The 19,086-nt window shown below is 41.2% G+C and overlaps 1 protein-coding gene across 1 annotated transcript in view; it reads left to right on the top strand.

The window, feature by feature from the left end:
* LOC134358777 (VPS10 domain-containing receptor SorCS1-like) overlaps positions 1-19,086 on the top strand; it is a 1,326,002-nt gene that overhangs the window by 1,210,991 nt on the left and 95,925 nt on the right. Inside the window, exon 17 of the mRNA XM_063071254.1 lies at positions 6,245-6,358. Within this exon, the coding sequence (XP_062927324.1) occupies positions 6,245-6,358 (114 nt within the window). The remainder of the gene's footprint in view (positions 1-6,244; positions 6,359-19,086) is intronic.

The raw sequence follows: 19,086 nt of genomic DNA, 5'->3' as shown, positions 1-19,086 counted from the left end.
GCACACTCAACAATGTAGGAACAACTTCTTCCCCTCCAGCGGGTCTCTGAGACTTCCATGAACCCATGAGCACTACCTCTTCAGTCCTCTCCTATATATTTTGTAATTTATAGTCATTGATTGTCTTTGCACTGTACTGTTGCTGAAAAACAACAAATTTCATGTCGTATAAGGCAGTGATAATAAACCTGATTACAACAGCACAAAGCTAACAGCTAGTGGTCTAAATGCCAATACATGGCCTCGTGGTTACCATAACGCTACTGCACAATCAGTGACCCAGGTTCAGTTCCGCTGCTGTCTATGAGGAGTTTGTACATTCTTCCCATGACCACCAGGGTTTTCTCAGGTGTTCCAGTCCCCCCTCTCACATTCCAAAGATGTACAAGTTCGTAGGTTAGTCACATGGGTGTAATCAGGCAACTTGGGTCCTTTGGGACTGTCACTGTGCTGCACCTCTGAATTAAAAATAGTTCTACATTGAATGTTGGGCAAAGGTAAAGGTTTAAGATAACAGGAAAATCCAAATTAAGGGCTGGAGAAAGGATACCCATTAATAGAAAATTCAGGAAGAGTTTCTCCAATCCAGTGAGCTATCAGAAAGTGGGCCTTGCCTGCAAGGTATTTATGGGCAACAGGAATGTTGAATTAGATGTTGGAAAATCATGAAGGAGAAAGGAATTTAATGATGTGCTGACTGGAAAAGAATCGGACAATGGCTCAAGTGGGGCGTTTACACCAGCACAGAGCTGCTGGGCTGAACAGCATGCTTCTCACTGATAGTATGATATGGGACTTCGAAAGAAAAATTTTTGAGGTGCTTTTGATATCCCTCATCAATGCCCTAACTGTGTGACAAGCCAACCTTTGTGATAAACTTGGATCTTATCAAGTGCACATTCAGATTGCAGGTACAGTAGATGATAGACAATATTCTTCATTGTCAGCCCATTTGAATTCATGTTAGCTTGTAGCCTTTGTGCAATCTTACTATTATTCAGCATAACTATTGACATTGCCCAGAGCATCTGCCCTTGAATTCTCCAGCTCTTCTACCTATTTGTCAATGAATAAGGAATTGGCTTGGCTTACAGTAGAGCGGTTTGACACCAGGTCCAATCTGTATTTATACCTTATAATTGCTGCTATTTACTATGCCCGCATTTGGGCAATTAAGCCTCCAGTATCCATTTTCCATCTGCTTTGTGTGGGTTTACCTGCCTGCCATAGAATCCAAGAGGTAACAATTTCTATTTTGATGCAACCCAAGATAGATAGATTCATAGAATCATAGAGCACTGCACATAGAAATTGGCCTTTCAGTCCATCTGCTCCATGCCAAGGTGTTATTCTGCCTGGTCCCATCGACATGCAACTGGACCATAGCTCTCCATACCACCGCACCCCCACCCCGTCCATGTAGTTATTCAAACTTCTCTGAAATGTTCCAGACTTACGTCACCCTCTGGAAAGAAGTTCTCCCCAGCTTCCCTTTAAATATTTCACCTTTCACATTTAACCTATGGCCTTTAGCTCTGGTCCCACCCAACATTAATGAAAAAAGCCTGCTTCCGTGTACCCTTTCTACCCCTTCATACATTTGTGCACCTGTATCAAATCTCCCCTCATTCGTGTATGTTCCAGGGAAAAATGTCTTGTGGCCGGAAGAGATTTTCACTCTGTTGCTCCTGGTTCAATATGTACTTGTCCTGTGAGAAAAAGACTAATGTTTATGTTACCTGTTAGACTCAAGTTGATATATTCCAATAGCTCAGTACAATATAAAAAAAAATGAGAGGGAGTTGACAAACTAAGATGAGTTTGGTAAAATTTATTAGAGTGCTGTTATCTGTTTGGAGTCCAGGCAGCTTGGCTTTCAGCTGAACCATCAAACAAACCTGTTCAGGGAAGATGAATGAAACGTGCATCTCTCTGCAGTTTAAAAGCTCAGGAATTTCATCATTTAGCTGATAATGTCAAGCTAGAGCTGAGCTGATGTCGAAGCATATTTAAATACATTATCTCTCATTGACATATAAACCATTTTTTATAATACTAGAGTTGAAACATGCTTTTTTTTTACCTCTTGACTTTTCAAGATTTTTTTTATCATGTAAGGTTGAAAGCATTTGTTGGTAGTTTTGTCATTGACAAGATTGGTTTGATCTCGGTCATGTGACGTATACTTTCAACACAATCCTTCCTCTAGAATATTCCACTGGCTTTTAGAGTACTTGTTTGATTGAATGCTTTGGTTTACCAGTTTAATTAAAACTACTCTCCATGGCAACACTACCAGCTAATGAGTGCAGTGCTCCGTCAATTGTGAAATCTGTTTAGTCTTTCAATGACACCTCAGTGATGACTGAGTGTGACACATTTTTGCATCTAATAGTGCTACTGCTTCACGTCTCTAGTGACCCTGGCTGAATTTTAGAATATTATGAGCAGTTCTGGTCACCTATCTACAGGAAGAATATCAATAAGACTGAAAAAGTTTAGATAAAATTTACAAAGATGATTTTGGGACTTGAGTACCTAAGTTATAGTGAACAGTTGAATAGGTTAGGATTCCACATACAAGTTTGAGAGGAGATTTGATATAGGTGTACAGAATGTTGAGGAGTATGGACAGGGTAAATGCCAGCAGGCATTTCCCACTGAGGTTGCTTGTGACTACAACCAGTGGTCATGGGGTAAAAGTGAAAAGTGAATTACTTAAGAGGTATCTGAGGGAGAAGCTCAGAGGTCAGTGTGATTGGAATGAGCTACCTGAGGTAGTTGTGGATGTGGGTTCGACTTCAACAATTAAGAAAAGTTTGGGTTGGTACATGGACGGGAGGGGAGTGGAGAGGTATGGTCCAGATGTGGGACGATGGGACTAGGCTGAATAACAGGTTGGCGCACACTAGATGAACCGAAGGGCCTGTTCCTGCACTGTAGGGCTTTATGACTCTGTGAATGCTGACCTCCGATGGTATTTGTGTGTGTTTTCACTTTCTTCCTCTAAACTTGAGTTTTCTTTGAGTGCTTTCGTTACTGCTCACATCCCAGAACTATTCAGGTTGGTTAGTTGATTGTCCAATATTATTACCCTGAGTGTGTAAGCCAGTGGTGGAATCTTGGAGCAGTTGATGGGAATGTTGGAGCATAAATGGGTTAGCATAGGATTAATGGGAAAAAGGGTGCCGGATATTCAGCACATGCCCAATGGGCTGAATAGACTTTTTTTCTCACACAGTATCCCTCTATGATTCAATAGTCATCCAATGAGTTCATCTTATAGAGAGGCTTTCTCACAATGATGGAAAGAACATCCTTTTCAACAGTATCCAAGGGGTTATCCCTGTTAGTGAGTGGAGGTATCCTGCACTGACTGCCTTCTCCCTTAGGGTGTGAAAAACAGGCAGACTTTTAAAATCTTAAATTAAAAAGGTGAGTTAGGGAGGTTTTAGAAGGGAATTCAAAAGATCAGGGCTGGAGATTAGCTGTAAGGCTGCCAATAGTTAAATGACGAATGATTAAATTCAGGCAAGATCAAGAGCTGAGTATCAAAGGAAACTGATATGTGGAGCTTAAGGGTATTATAGACGTAGGGAGGAGTGATGCCATGGGAGGATTAAAAAATACAAGCTTCAAAATCATAATAGTGTCATTTACTTTTCTATTATTCATATTCTCCCAAGCTTTACCAAAGCTTTCTCTCATCTGCCCCTGTTCATTTTATTTAGAACATACAGTAGAACAGTACAGCACAGCATAAGCCCTTTGGCTCACGATTTTGTGGCAACCTTTTAACATACCCTCAGATCAATCTAACCTTTCCATCCCTTCACATGGCCCTGCATTTTTCTTTCACTTATGTACCCGTCTAAGAGTCTCTTAGATGCCCTAATGTATCTGCCTCTATTACCACCACTGGCTACACATTCCATGCAACTGCACCCTCTGTGTAAAAGAACACCCTCTATATTTCCTCCGATCACTTTAAAATTATGCCTTCTCATATTATACAAAACTGCCCAGGGCAATAGTTTCTGGTTTTCTACCCTATCGATGCCTCTTACTATCTTGTACTCCTCTATCAAGTCATTTTCTCATTCTCATTTGCTCCAAGGAGAATACCCAAGCTTGTTCAACCTATCCTCATGAGAGATGTTCTCTAAAACAGGCAGCATCCTGATAAAAGTGTGTGGCACTAAGGCACCATAGTAGTGTAGCAGTTAGTGTGACATTATTAAAGTTTGGGGCATTCCACAGTTTGGAGTTCAATTTCGGAGCCATCTGTAAGGAGTTTGTATGTTCTCTCCACTTCCTCCATGGGTTTCCTCCTGCTGACCTGGTATTCTCGCACAGGCCAAAGACCTACTGGTTTGTAGATTATTTGGCCATTGTAAGTTGTCCTGTATTAAATAGGTGGGTTGCTGGGTGGTGCCAGAGGACCTGTTCTGTGCTGTATCTCTAAATCAGTAAAATACATAATTCTCTGAATCCTTGCTAAAGCTTTCACGTCCTTCCTGTAATGAAGCAACTAGAACTCACCATTCTCCAAGTGTGTCTAACTAGACTTCGACAGAACTGCAACATTATCTCACGGCTCTTGAATTCAGTCCCCCCGACTAACAAAAGCCAACACACCACACACCTTCTTAACCATCCTATCAACTTATGTTTCTGTTCTAATGTTTTCTAACACTTTTGTGAAAGGTTAATAACCTGAAATGTTAACTCAGATTCTCCTCCACAGATGCTGACTATTACCGGCATTTTGTATTTCTATTTCAGAGTGCTAAAATGCAAATGATTTTTCTTTTCTTTTAGAAGTTATAGCACCAATTATTTGGACGAACTGATTTTGCATGAGTCAGTATGTGGTAACCAATTTCAAGCTGAACAAGGGAAGTCAGGCAGGAGAGTGCTGGTATTGTCTATTCAACTCTAGGTCACTGTTAATCCTTACTCTAAGTAAACAGGATAGATGCCTTACTGCACCTCTAATATAGTCGATTGATTTGACACCCTCAAAGTGAAGTTTTTAAACATCTTTTTGAAGATTCAATGGAAAATGCTGCACTTTATTCCAAGCTGATTCACAACATTTGAGTACAGCTGGGAATTTTCAAACCAAAACAGAAGAGAAAAGGTTTAAAAGAACCAACAGCAGATTCCCATTTGTTCACTAAAAAAAACAGCTGGTTTTATCTAATTTTGTGTTGCTGCTGTAAATGTTTTATTATTGTCACAAGTACCACAATACAGTGGAAAGGATATTTTTGCATACCATCAAGACAGCTCATTCTGTACATAAGTACATTGAGGTAGTACAAAAAGAGAAAGTATAGTAAATATGCACAACTAAAGTCCAAGAGCCCTAGTGAGGTAGATAAGAGATTATCAATAGATCATCTTTACCATTCAAAGTGATCTGTTCAAGAGTCTTATGACAATGAGTTGGAGCCTGGCAGTGCACGTTGCATTAGAACATAAGAATTTTGTGTCATTATTAAGCCCACATGGTGGTCTGTGATGGCAGTGGCCTTGTATTCACCTATTCTCAACTTCAATACTGCCCCCCCCACCCCCTCCACCTGTCCTGGTCTCAGTGGAAGTATCCAGGTTGTACACTTAACCTGGACTGACAGGTTTCAGGTGTTCTGCTCCCTTTATTTAGATGTTTTACTTTAAGCTGGTTTCAGTATTAAAACGTTCATTGCTGCTTTCAAATTTCTCCATGCTCACATGCCCTAAAAGAAGTGCATTTAAAGTAAAAGGGGGAAAGTTCAAAGGAGATGTGTGAGGCAAGTATTTTGAAACAGAGAATGGTGGTAGTGGTGGAAACAGATACAACAGTGGAATTGAGGAGTGTTTGAGGTAAATACATGAATATGCACAGCTGGATCATATGAAGGCAAGGTGCCATGCGCATTCTTTACCTCCCTGTCTACTTGTGTTGCTAATTTTAAGGAGCTATGGACTTGAACCCCAAGGTCCCTTGGTACATTGCTTAACATCTTAGCATTTAATGTATAATTCCTAACCATATATAGTTCTGCAAAGCATAATCACCTTGCACTTGTCAGGATTAATTTCAATCTGCCACCATTCAAATTGCAATCTGACCTATATTTTATTGCCAATGTTTAGGATTTTCAAAGAATGTACTTGGAAAGGTGTTAATATAAATGTCATCATTTTCTCTCTGTGTATCCTTCTCTTTTTCTCTCTCCTCTTCATTCTTCAATAGTGATTTTGGATATGAGCGTCACTCTGATGGGAGATGCTTACCGGCCTTCTGGTACAACCCATCCTTCATGACCAAGGACTGTAGTATGGGACAGAGCTACCTCAATAGCACAGGGTGAGTATGCTGCTGAGACTCCAATTCCTTTGCTGGTGTTTTGCCATTGATGGTCAGAGCACTTCAAATCATCTCCTTCATGTTCACAGAGACCAGGGGGAGCCCATTCCAGTTTTACTCTTCATGGGGGAATAGGGAAGTTCAGCAGATCAAGGCATTGCCACATTTACTGAGATCAAGATACAAACTTACCTGTGGGATTTAGAAATTGTGGCTAAGGTCCATTGTCAAAGCCCATTGGTAAACCAGCTGCTGTTTGTTGGAGATACTTCTTTTTATTTCAAAAATAAACTTTTATTTGTAATAAAACAATATATTTTAAAACATTCTGAGTGTCATATGTTAATATATTCAAAATATTAACACCTTTTTAAACTCTAGAACCATTTCCACTCATGTGGGCCCCTGGAGAGAGACGCCATTTCATTGTCTGAAGGGCTTCCCTACCTGACTTGGCCCCTCCGGGAGCCTAGACTGTGGTCCTTCCCCAAAGAGCCTTTGTGATGGCTGTACAAAGCTTTGCTGCAGCCTGGATGTGCTGAATAAAGTGTCTGGTTTAGATTCACACAGTCCTCACTGTTTCCAAGTTTGTTACCTAATTTACTGTGATGCAATCTATACTCCCAGCATGTTTGGCAGTTTGATATAACTGGCTTGCTTGGACCCTTTGGGTTCAACTGACTTGCCATGAATATGAAGTCACAGACCAGACAAACCAATTAAATTTCCACCCTCATAGGAATTCAGAGAACTAATGGGTTTTTAAGGGAGTCAAATAATCATCATTAGCTTTTAATTTTGAGATTTACTGGCTTTAAAAGTATTTGCTGCTTCAGATATGCGGATTACTCTTGCATTAGCAAACCACTATCCTCCTCTGGTTCTGTTATCCTGGCACTCAGACTGAGGACACACTGGATAAACTTTATTAAATGCCAGCTTTATCTGTCGACAGATTTCCTTGAGTAGTAAACTGTTCCATCTCAACTAGGATTGAAGCACAGGAATGTTCAAAGCATTGGTGAAATGGCTTCTTTCTGTCAGTTCAGGGCAAAATTTACAGAAGTCAAAGAAAGTGACAAAACCTAAGCCAGATTATTTCCAATGATCCTTTGCTCCAGTATATTGTTGTGTTGGAGTACTGTGAGAAGGGGCCCCTTATCTAAGAAAGAGTGTGCTAGTATTGGAGTGGGTCCAGAGGAGGTTCATGAAAATGATGGAGGGAATGAAAAGAGAATGAGAAGCACTTGATGGCTTTGGGCCAGTACACGATGGACTTCAGAAGAATGAGGGAGGATTTCACTGAAACTGATTGAAAATTGTTTAATTTAAAATTAAGTCAAATCCTTCGAAGGAGGTGAGATGGAATTAGAAAATGTAGAATTCTTGTGGGTAGAGTTAAGAAACTGCAAGGGTAAAATGACCTCGATGGGGGTTATATACAGCCCTCAGAATAATAGCCTGGATGTGGGTTACAAATTACAATGGGAGACAGAAAAGGCATGTAATAAGGGCAATATTACAATAGTGATGGGGAATTTCAATATTCAGGTAGACTAGGGAAATCTGATTAGTGCTATATCCTAAGATAAGGGAATTTGTAGAATGTCAATGAGATGGCCTTTTTGGAGCAGCTCGTGGATGTGCCGAATAGAGGAAAAGCAAATCTGGATTGGGTGTTGTGTAATGAAACACATTTGATTAGGGAGCTTAAGACAAGGGAACCCTTAGGAGACAACGATCATAATATGATAGAATTCACCCTGCAGTTTGAGAAGCAGCAAATAAAGTCAGATGTGTGGAGTAGAGTAAAAGGAATTACAGAGGCATGATAGAAGAGCTGGCCATAGTTGTTTGGAAGGGAACACTAGCAGGGATGAAAGCACAACAACAATGGCAAGACTTTCCGGGAGCAACTCGGACGGCGCTGGATAGGTACAACCCCAAGATGAAGAAGTATTCTTAAAGCTGGATGAGACAACTGTGACTGACAGGGGAAGTCATAGACAGCATAAAAAGAAAAGATAGGGCATATGATATAGCAAAAATTAGTGGGAAGAGAAAAGATTTTGAAGTTTTTAAAAAACTACTAGAAGGCAACTAAAAATGCTGTTAAGAGAGAGAAGATGAAACATGAAAGTAAGCTAGCCAGTAACGTAGAACAGAAACAAAAGTTTTTTTCAGATATATTGAGAGTAAAAGACAGGCAAGAGTAGATTTAAGGTTGCAGGAAAATGACGCTGAAGAGGTAGTAACGGAGGACAAACTGATGGCGGATGAACTCAATAAGTATTTTGTGTCAGGCTTCACTGTGGAAGACACTAGCAGTATGCCAAAAATTGGAAAGTGTCGGGTGCAGAGGTAAGTGCAGTTACTATTACTAAGGAGAAGGTGCTTGGGAAGCTGAAAAAACTGAAAGTAGATATATCACCAGGACCAGTAAGTAGGACTGCATCCCAGAGTTCTGAAAAGTGTAGATGAAGAGATAGTGGAATCGTTTTTCTAGAATCACTAGATTCTAGAATGGTTCTGAAGGACTGAAAAATTGCAAATGTCAACCCACTCTTTATCAGAAAGGAGGGAGGCAGAAGAAAGCCAATTACAGGCCAGTTAGCCTGACTTTAGCGGTTGGAAAAATATTGGAGTCCATTATTAAGAATGAGGTTTTGGAGCACTTGAAGGCACATGATAAAATAGTCCAAGGTCAGCATGGTTTCCACGAGGGGAAATCTTGCCTGACAAATCTATTAGAATCCTTTGAGGAAATAATAGGCAGGACAGACAAAGGAGAGTCAGTGGATGTTACTTAGTTGGATTTGCAAAAGGCCTTTGACAAAGGTGCAACATGTGAGGCTGCTGAGCAAGATAAGAGCCCATGGTATTACAGAAAACATACTAGCATGGATGAGCCTTCAGCTGACAGGCAGGAGGCAAAGAGAAGGAATAAAGGGGGCCTTTTCTAGTTGGCTGCCTGAGATTAGTGGTGTTCCGTAGGGGTCAGTGTTGGGACTGCTTATTTTCACCATATATACCAAGATTTGGTTGATGGAATTGATGGGTTTGTGGCCAAGTTTCCAAACGATATGAAGGCACGTGGAGGGGTGGTAATGTTGAAGAAACAGGGCGTCTGCAGAAGGACTTTATATTTGCTCAGTTAGAACAGTACAGATGTCAGACAGGGTACTGGAATGCTCCTCTTGTGGGATGTGGGAAGGCAGGAAGACCTCTAGTGTCCCTGTAGACTACAACTGCGAGAAGTGTACCCAGCTGCAGCTTCTAACAGACCTCATTAAGGAGTTTGAGTTGAACTGGATGAACTCTGGACCATTCGGGAGGCTGAGGTAGTTAGTACACATAGAGACATAGTTACACCAAAGCTGCAGGACACAGGGTAACAGTCGGGAAGGTGAAAAGGGTTAAACAGCCCTGTGGCCATTCCCCTCAATAACAGGTATACAAATTTAGATACTGTTTTTGTTGGGGGAGGGAGGAGTGACCTAGCAGAAGAAAGGCATAGTGTTCAAGTCTCTGGCAGTGAGTTTGGCTCTGCAACTCAGAAGGAAAGGGGGGAAGGAAAGATAAACTATGGTAATAGGGGTTTTATTATTTAGGGGAACAGAAAGGAGTTTCTGTTGATGAGAATGAGATTCCCAAATGGTATGTTGCCTCCTGGTTCAGGACAAATCAGATCAAATCTTCAGCATTCTTAAGTAGGAGGGTGAACAGCCAGAGGTCATAGTGCAGGTAGGTACCAATAACATAGGTAGGATGACATAAGTTAAAGGGCAGAACCTCCAGAGTTATGATCTCAGGACAGATATTCATGCTACTTACTAGTGAAGCCAGGATTAGGAAGATTATACCGGTTAACATGTGGCTAAGGAGTTGGTGTAGGAGGGAGGGCATAAGATTTTTGAACTCTCCTCCAGGGGAGGTACAGAAGAGATGGTTGCACCGAAACTGGAGGGGAACTCATAGCCTAGCGAGAAGATTTGCTATTGCAGCTCAGTGGGAGTGCTGGAAGAGTTAGTGGAGAGGTTGTGGAGACAAATGTTGTTAATACCTCAGGAGAAAAGGTTTAGCTTGGTGCAACAAATGTCCTAAGCTGCAAATATTTCAATGCATGAAGTATCACAGGAAAAGCAGGTGAGCTCAGGGCTGGATAAACACCTGGAAGTGTTCCAGGGTTTCATTGTTTTAGATGTGACAGAGCAGAAGGGTTTAAAGAAGAAGGGGTGGTGATACTGGTCAGGGAAAATGTCACGGCAGTGCTCAGTAGAACAGGCTGTAGAACTGGTCTAGTGAGGTGTTATGGGTGGAACTGAGAAATAAAAAAGGTATGACCAGTTATATTACAGACCACCCTAACAGTCTGAGAGATTTAGAGGAACAAATTTGCAGAAAAATTGCAAACTGTTATAAGAAACATGAGGTTGTTATAGTAGGTGATTTTAACTTTCCACGTCTTGACTAACAGGTGTGGATTGGGGCAGGCTGTTTGCTTGCAAAAATGTACTTAGTAAGTGGAAGGCCTTTAAAGGTGAAACTTTGAGATACAAAGCTTGTACGTGCCTGTCAAAATAAAAGGCAAATAGAACAGGTGTAGGAAATCTTGGTTTCAAGAGATATTGAAGCCCTGGTTAAGAAAAAAAATAGAGGTGCTTATGGAGTATAAGAACACTTAAGAAAGAAATCAGGAGCGCTAAAAGAAGGCATGAGGTTGTTCTAGCAGACAACGTGAAGGAGAATCCTAAGGGATTTTTCAAATATCTCAAGTACAAAAGGATTGCAAGGGCCAAAATTGCTTCTCTTGGAGATCAGAATGCTAGTCCATGTCAGAATCAGAATCAGAATGTGTGGAGACAAAAGAGAGAAGGGAGATCTTAATTTTGTTTTTGCATCTGTATTTACTCGGGAGATAGACTAGACACAGAGTCTGTAGAAGCGAAGTAGTGTGTCAACTTCATGGATCCTATACAGATCACAGAGGAGGAAGTGTTCACTGTCCTGAGGCAAATTAGGGTGGATAAATCCCCAGGGGCTGCTAAGGTGATCCCTCAGAAATTCTCTAGGCCCTGGTAGAAATATTTACATCATCCTTGATGATGGGTGGAAGTTAGGAACAGGAAGGGGTCAATAACTCTACTGGGTGTTTTTTTTAATAGACCACCCAATAGTAACAGAGTCATCAAAGAGCAGATAGAGAGGCAGATTCTGGAAAGGTGTAATAATAACAGGGTTGTCGTGGTGGGAGATCTTAATTTCCCAAATATCGACTAGCATGTTCCTAGACCGAGGGGTTTAGATGGGGTGGAGTTTGTTAGGTGTGTTCAAGAAGGTTTCTTGACACATATGTAGATAAGTCTTCAAGAGGAGAGGCTGTACTTGATCTGGTATTGGGAAATGAACCTGGTCATGTGTCAGATCTCTCAGTGGGAGAGCATTTTGGAAAGAGTGATCACAACTCTATCTTCTTTACCATAGCATTGGAGAGGGATAGGAACAGACAAGTTAGGAAAGCATTTAATTGGAGTAAGGGTAAATATGAGGCTATCAGGCAGGAACTTGGAAGCATAAATTGGAAGCAGATGTTCTCAGGGAAATGTACAGAAGAAATGTAGCAAATGTTCAGGGGATATTTGAGTGGAGTTCTGCATAGGTACGTTCCAATGAAACAGGGAAGGGATGGTAGGGTACAGGAACCGTGGTGTACAAAGGCTGTTGTAAGTCTAGTCAAGAAGAAAAGAAGAGCTTACGAAAAGTTCAAAAAACTAGGTAATGATAGAGAACTAGAAGATTATAAGGTTAGCAGGAAGGAGCTCAAGAAAGAAATTAGGAGAGCCAGGAGGGACCATGAGAAGGCCTTGGCAGATAGGATTAAGGAAAACCCCAAGGCATTCTACAAGTATGTTAAGAACAAAAGGATAAGATGTGAACGAATAGGATCAATCAAGTGTGAGAGTGGAAAAGTGTGTATAGAACCAGAGGAGATAGCAGAGGTACTTAATGAGTGCCTTGCTTCAGTATTCACGACGGAAAAGGACCTTGGCAATTGTGGGGATGACTTACAGTGGAATGAAAAGCTTGAGCATGTAGATATTAAGAAAGAGAATGTGCTGGAGCTTTTGGAAAGCATCAAGTTGGATAAGTCACTGGGACCGGACAAGGTGTATGCCAGGATACTGTGGGAGGCAAGGGAGGAGATTGCTGAGCCTCTGGCAATGATCTTTGCATCATCAATGGGGACGGGAGAGATTCCAGAGGATTGAAGGGTTGCGGATGTTGTTCCATTATTCAAGAAAGGGAGTAGAGATAGCTCAGGAAATTATAGACCAGTGAGGAGATCTGTGGTTGGTAAGTTGATGGGGAAAATCCTGAGAGGCAGGATTTATGAACATTTGGAGAGTATAATATGATTAGAATAGTCAGCATGGCTTTGTCAAAGGCAGGCCATGCATTACGAACCTGAATGAATTTTTTGAGGATGTGACTAAACACAATGATGATGGTAGAGCAGTAGATGTAGTGTATATGGATTTCAGCAAGGCATTTGACAAGGTATCCCATGCAATGCTTCTTGAGAAGGTAAAGAGGCATAGAACCCAAGGGGAAATTGCTTTGCGGATCCAGAACTGGCTTGCCCACAGAAGGCAAAGTGTGGTTGCAGACAGTCATATTCTGCATGGAGGTCAGTCACCAGTGGAGTGCCTCAAGGATCTGTTCTGGTACCCCTACTCTTCGAGATTTTTATAAGTAACCTGGATAAAGAAGTGGAAGGATGGGTTAGTAAATTTGCTGATAATGCAAAGGTTGAAGGTGTTGTGGATAGTGTGGAGGGCTTGTCAGAAGTTACAGCTGGACATTGATAGGATGCAAAAATGGGCTGAGAAGTGTCAGATGAAGTTCAACCAAGATAAGTGTGAGGTAGTTCATTTTGGTAGGTCAAATATGATGACAGAATATAGTATTAATGGTAAGACTCTTGGCAGTGTGGACGATCAGAGGGATCTTGGGGTCTGAGCCCATAGGACACTCAAAGCTGCTGTGCAGGTTGACTGTGTGGTTAAGAAAGCATACGGTGCATTGGCCTTCATCAATCGTGGGATTGAGTTCAGCGGTAATGTTGCAGCTATATAGGACCCTGGTCAGACCGTACTTGGAGAACTGTGCTCACTTCTGGTCGCCTCACTGCTGGAAGGATGTGGAAGCCATAGGAAGGATGCAGAGGAGATTTCCAAGGATGTTGCCTGGACTGGGGAGCATGCCTTATGAGAATAGGTTGAGTGAGCTCAGCCTTTTTTCCTTGGAGCAACGGAGGATGAGAGGTGACCTGATAGAGGTGTATAAGATGATGAGAGACATTGATCATGTGGATAGTCAGAGGCTTTTTCCCAGGGCAGAAATGGCTAGCACAAGAAGGCACAGTTTTAAGTTTCTTGGAAATAGGTACAGAGGAGATATCAGGGGTAAGTTTTTTTTATGCAGAGAGTAGTGAGTGCGTGGAATGGGCTGCCGGCGACAGTGGTGGAGGCAGATATGATAGGGTCTTTTAAGAGACTGCTGGATAGGTATATGGAGCTCAGAAAACTAGACAGCTATGGGTAATCCTAGGTAATTTCTCGGGTAAGGACATGTTCGGCACAGTTTTGTGGGCCAAAGGGCCTGTATTGTGCTGTAGGTGTTCTAAGTTTCTATGTTTCTATCCTTAGTGACAGGTGAGGTAACAGAGTATTGGAGGATAGCCAGTGTTGGTCTGCTGTTCAAGAAATGCTCTAAAAATAAACCAGAAAATTATGTATATGCCAGTGTACCTGAAAGTGGTGGGAAAATTATTGGAAAGCATTCTAAAGAACTGAATATATAAGTATTTGGATAATCTTGACTGATTAAGGATAGTCAGCATGGCTTCGTGCATGGTAGGTCATATCTAGCCAATATTATAGAGTTTTTTTTGAGGAAATAACCAGGAAAGTGGATGAAGGCAAGACTGTGGATGTTGTCTGCATGGACTTTAACAAGGCATTTGACGAGGTCCTGCATGGGAGTTTGGTCAAGAAGGTTCAGCCATTTAGCATTAAAAATGAGGTAGCAAATTGGTTTAGACATTGGCTTGAGAATGGTAGTAGATGGTTGCCTCTCTAACTGGTGGCCTGTGACTAGTGGAGTACTGTAAGGATCAGCACTGGGCCCATTGTTGTCTGTCATCTATATCAATGATCTGGATGATAATGTAGCAAATCTGTGGAGACATTAAGATTGGGGGAGTAGTGGACAGCAAGGAAGGCTAGCATGCTTTGCAGTGGTGTTTGGTCATGTAGTTTGGTAGAAGGAATAAAGGCATAGACTGTTTTCTAAATAGAGAGAAAAAAAACAAAAAATCAGAGATGCAAAGGGATTTGGAAGTCCTTGTACATGAAAAAGGGTAACTTATAGGTTGCATCAGAGGTAAGGAATTCAAATGCAATGTTAGCATTCATTTTGAGAGGACTAGACTAAAAGAGCAAGGATGTAGTATTGAGGCTTTATAAGACATTGGTCAGACCGTACCTGGAGTATTGTTAGCAGATTTCAGCCCTTTATCAAAGCAAAGTGGGCTGGCATTGCAGAGGGTTCGCAGAAGATTCTTGAAAATGATGTTGGGGATAAAAGAGTTAACATATGAGGAGCATTTGATGACTCTGCTGCTTTACATTGTTGGAGTTTATAACAAAGAGGGAGGATCTCATTGAAACCTATCGAATATTGAATGGCCTGTGAAAAGTGGGTGTAGAGAGGATGTTTCCTATAGTGGGTGAGTCTAAGACTGTTGGGCACAGCCTCAGAAAAGAAGGATGTGCCTTTAGAAGAGAGATGAAGAGGAATTTCTTTCAACAAACAATGGTGAATCTGTGGAACTCATCGCCACAGGTGGCAGTGGAGGACAGTCATTGAGTATCTGCGAAATAGAGGTTGGTGGGTTTTTGATTAGTCAAAGGTTACAGGAGAATGGAGTTCAGAGGAAAAATAAATGAGCCATGGTTGAATGGTGGAGTAGACTCAGTGGAGCAAATGGCCTAATTCTGCTCCTATGTTTTATGGTCTTATTGTCTTAATACAACAGCACTATTCCCACTGTCACAGAGCTTTGCAATATCACATTCAAATGACTACACTTCACCAGTGGGGATAGATATTGCATCTATATTAAACTCTTTGCTGAAATGGTGCAGTTCTTTGCCAGAGAGATGGCATTCTGCATTAAATAATACCCACAAATGCTATATAAAGAATTTGGAAACAGAGAGGACTATGCAAAACTAAACCAAACACTTCACTCATCTTGATGCATTTGTCAGAATACCAATTGTTCACAGTAAAGTTGTCATAAGTTTAAAGTAACTAACACATCTCGTGAAATCAGTTAGATTGATTTTAGTTCATTATTTATAAAGGAAAGAACAGTTTAATGATTATTGGTAATTTAAAATGCCTTGTGTTGCAAGTTGTCAATACAAGGAACATTTAGATAATTGTTCTTTAATCTCCATCACTGTTATCTTCCTTTCACCGACAAGTATCGGACGATGTTCAAGCTGTTGGATGAAGGTAGACTATCTCTTCAAAGACAAGTTCCTCCTTGCGGTCTTTTTTCAAACTTCTTGTGAAGGAGACTGGTTTTGAAATACAAATGCTTTGCAGAGAATAATTAGTTAGGATGAGAATATGATCCCAGTTTTTCCAGCATTTAATCAATCCCAGATTTCCAGCATGTCTCAGGTTATCATTTATCATTCTACGTTCTTAGTATTTGTAGCAATCTCAAATTTCCACCATGAAATCCACAAAATTCCCAACATTTCCAATCGTTGCCATGTTTTATAACTTCAAATCCCTGAATTTAAGTTGTCTGGATTTCCATTTCTCTCAATGGGCTCTTGACATGGATCCAACATTTGACTTCCAACACAGAAGCAGGGGATCATATTTTGTCCAAATGTTCATGTTGGTATAGGTATTTATGCTCCACATGTCTTTCCCAACACAATCTGTCCAATCTTTTGGTATAACTTTCCATACCTTTCCCATTAATTATTTATGTAACTTCTCCTTGATTGGCAAGATTGGAATTTAGAGATAGAAATTAACCTGAGCTGTTTACATGAAAAACGATTAAAATCTGTCTGGAGCCTTGTGGCCCATCAGGCCGGTGCTTATGCAGGTTTCCGTGGCGTGAAGCGACTGAGAGTACGAGACTCCCCCCACCCCCGGGATAGGACGCCAGTCTATTGCAAGGTTAACCCCCAGCATTTTTGCCGGTACCCATTCTCAGCTGAGTAGACTGGAGCATTTGTGTGGTTAAGTGCCTTGCTCAAGGATACACATGCTGCCTCGGTCAAGGCTCGAACCCACAACCTTCAGATCGCTAGTCCAACGCACTAACCACTTGGCTATGCGCCACACACACATGAAATATGGTCAATGAACTATGTACTCCCTTTCTGAAATCTATTTCCAGGTTACACAACAGGGTAGAATCTAATGGTATTATACCATAAGAGCATAAGATATAGGAGCAAAATTAGGCTATTTGGCCATCCACAACTGCGTCATCATTTCATCATGGCTGATCCAATTTTCCTCTCAGTCCCAATCTCCTGCTTTCTCCCCGTAACCCTTCATGCCTTGACCTATCAAGAATCCATCAACCTCTACCTTAAGTATACATAAAGGCTTGGTCTCCACAGCTGCCTGCAGCAAAGAATTCCACAGAATCTCCACTCTCTGGCTAAAGATATTTCTCCTCACCTCCATTTTAAAAGGACACCCCTCTATTCTGAGGCTGTGTCCTCTGGTCTTAGACGTTTCCATCATAGGAAACATCCTCTCCACATCCACTCTATCAAGGCCTTTCACTATTCGATGGGTTTCAATTACGTCACACCTCATTCTTGTAAATTCTACTGAATACAGGGCCAGATCCATCAAACGCTCTTCATATGACAAGCCATTCAATCCTGGAATAATTTTCATGAACCACCTTTGAACCGTCTCAAGTTTCAGCACATCAGTTATAAGATACGGGGCCCAAATTTGCCCACAATATTCAGTGAGGCCTCACCGGTGCTTTATAAGGTCTCAACATTACATCCTTGTTTTTTTTTCTAGTTCTCTTGAAACGAATACTACTATTACATTTGTATTCCTCACCACAGACTCAACCTGAAAATTAACCTTCAGGGAATCCTGCACAAGAACTTCCAAGTCCCTTTGTACCTCAGTTTTGTATTTTCTCTCTATTTAGAAAATAGTCAACCCCTTCATTTCTTCTAGCAAAGTGCATGTCCACCCACTTCCCAACACTTTACTCCATGTTCCTTTTCTTTGCCCATTCTCCTAATCTGTCTAAGTCCTTCTGTAGCCTCTCTATTTCCTCAATACTATCTGCCCCTCTACCTATCTTCATATCATCTGCACATTTTGCAACACAACCATCAATTCCATCATCCAAATCATTGTCGTATAATGTAAAAAGAATCGATCCCAACACAGACCCTGTGGAACACCATTAGTCACTGATAACCAGCCAGAAAAGGCTCCCTTTATTCCCACTCTTTATCTCCAGACAATCAGCCACTCTTTATCCATGTTAGAATCTTTCCTGTAATGCCATGGGTTCATAGCTTGTTAAGCAGCCTTGTGGGGCACCTTGTCAAAGGCGTTCTGAAAATCCAAGTACACAATATCAACCAATTCTCCTTTGTCTATCCTGCTTGGTACTTCTTCAAAGAATTCCAACAGATTTGTCAGGCAAGATTTTCCCTAGAGGAAACTGCGCTGACTACGGCCTATTTCATTATGTGCTGCGAAGTATGCTGAGATCTTATCCTTAATAATCGATTCCAACATCTTCCCAACCAGTGAGGTCAGACTAACTGGCCTATAGTTTCCTTCCTTCTGCCTCTCTCCCTTCTTTTTTCAATTTGTAATTTTCCAGTCTTCTGGAACCATTCCAGAATCTGTGATTTTTGAAAGATCATTACTAATACCTCTTTGATCTCTCCTGCCACCTCTTTCAGAACTCTGGGGTGTACACCATCTGGTCCAGGTGACTGATCTACCTTCAGACCTTTCAGTTTCCTAAGTGCCTTCCCTCTAGAAATGGTAACTTCACACACTCATACCCCCCGACACCTGGAACTTCCACCATACTGCTACTGTCTTCCACAGTGAAGACTAATGCAAAAATACTTTTTCAGTTCGTCCATCATTGCATTGTTGTCCATTACTAATCCTTCAGCATAATTTTCCAGCAGTCCAATAGCAACTCTCCCCTCTCTTTTACACTTCATGTGTCTGAAGAAAATAAGGTATCCTATTTAAAAATATTAGTTAGCTTATTTTCGTATTTCATCTTTACCTTCTTAATGACTTTTTTAGTTGCCTTCTGTTTGTTTTATAAGCTTCACAATCCTCTAACCTCCCACTAATTTTTGTTATATGCTATGTCCTCTCTTTGGCTTTTACATTGGTTTTGACTTATCTTGTTAGACACGGTTGTATCATTTTTCCTTTAGAATACTTCTTCCTCTGTGCCTTCCAAATTGCTTCCAGGAATTCCAGCCTTTGCTGCTCTGCTGTCATCCCTGTCAGGGTTCTTTTCCAATCAATTCTGGCCAGCTCCTCTCTCATGCCTCTGGAATTCCCTTTACTCCACTGTAATACTAATACATCTGACTTCTCCTTCTCAA

The sequence above is a fragment of the Mobula hypostoma genome, chromosome 19 (genome assembly GCF_963921235.1).
Source record: "Mobula hypostoma chromosome 19, sMobHyp1.1, whole genome shotgun sequence".
NCBI classification, from domain to species: domain Eukaryota; kingdom Metazoa; phylum Chordata; class Chondrichthyes; order Myliobatiformes; family Myliobatidae; genus Mobula; species Mobula hypostoma.
Note: the sequence above shows the minus strand (reverse complement) of the source record. Positions and strands in the feature narration are given on the sequence as shown.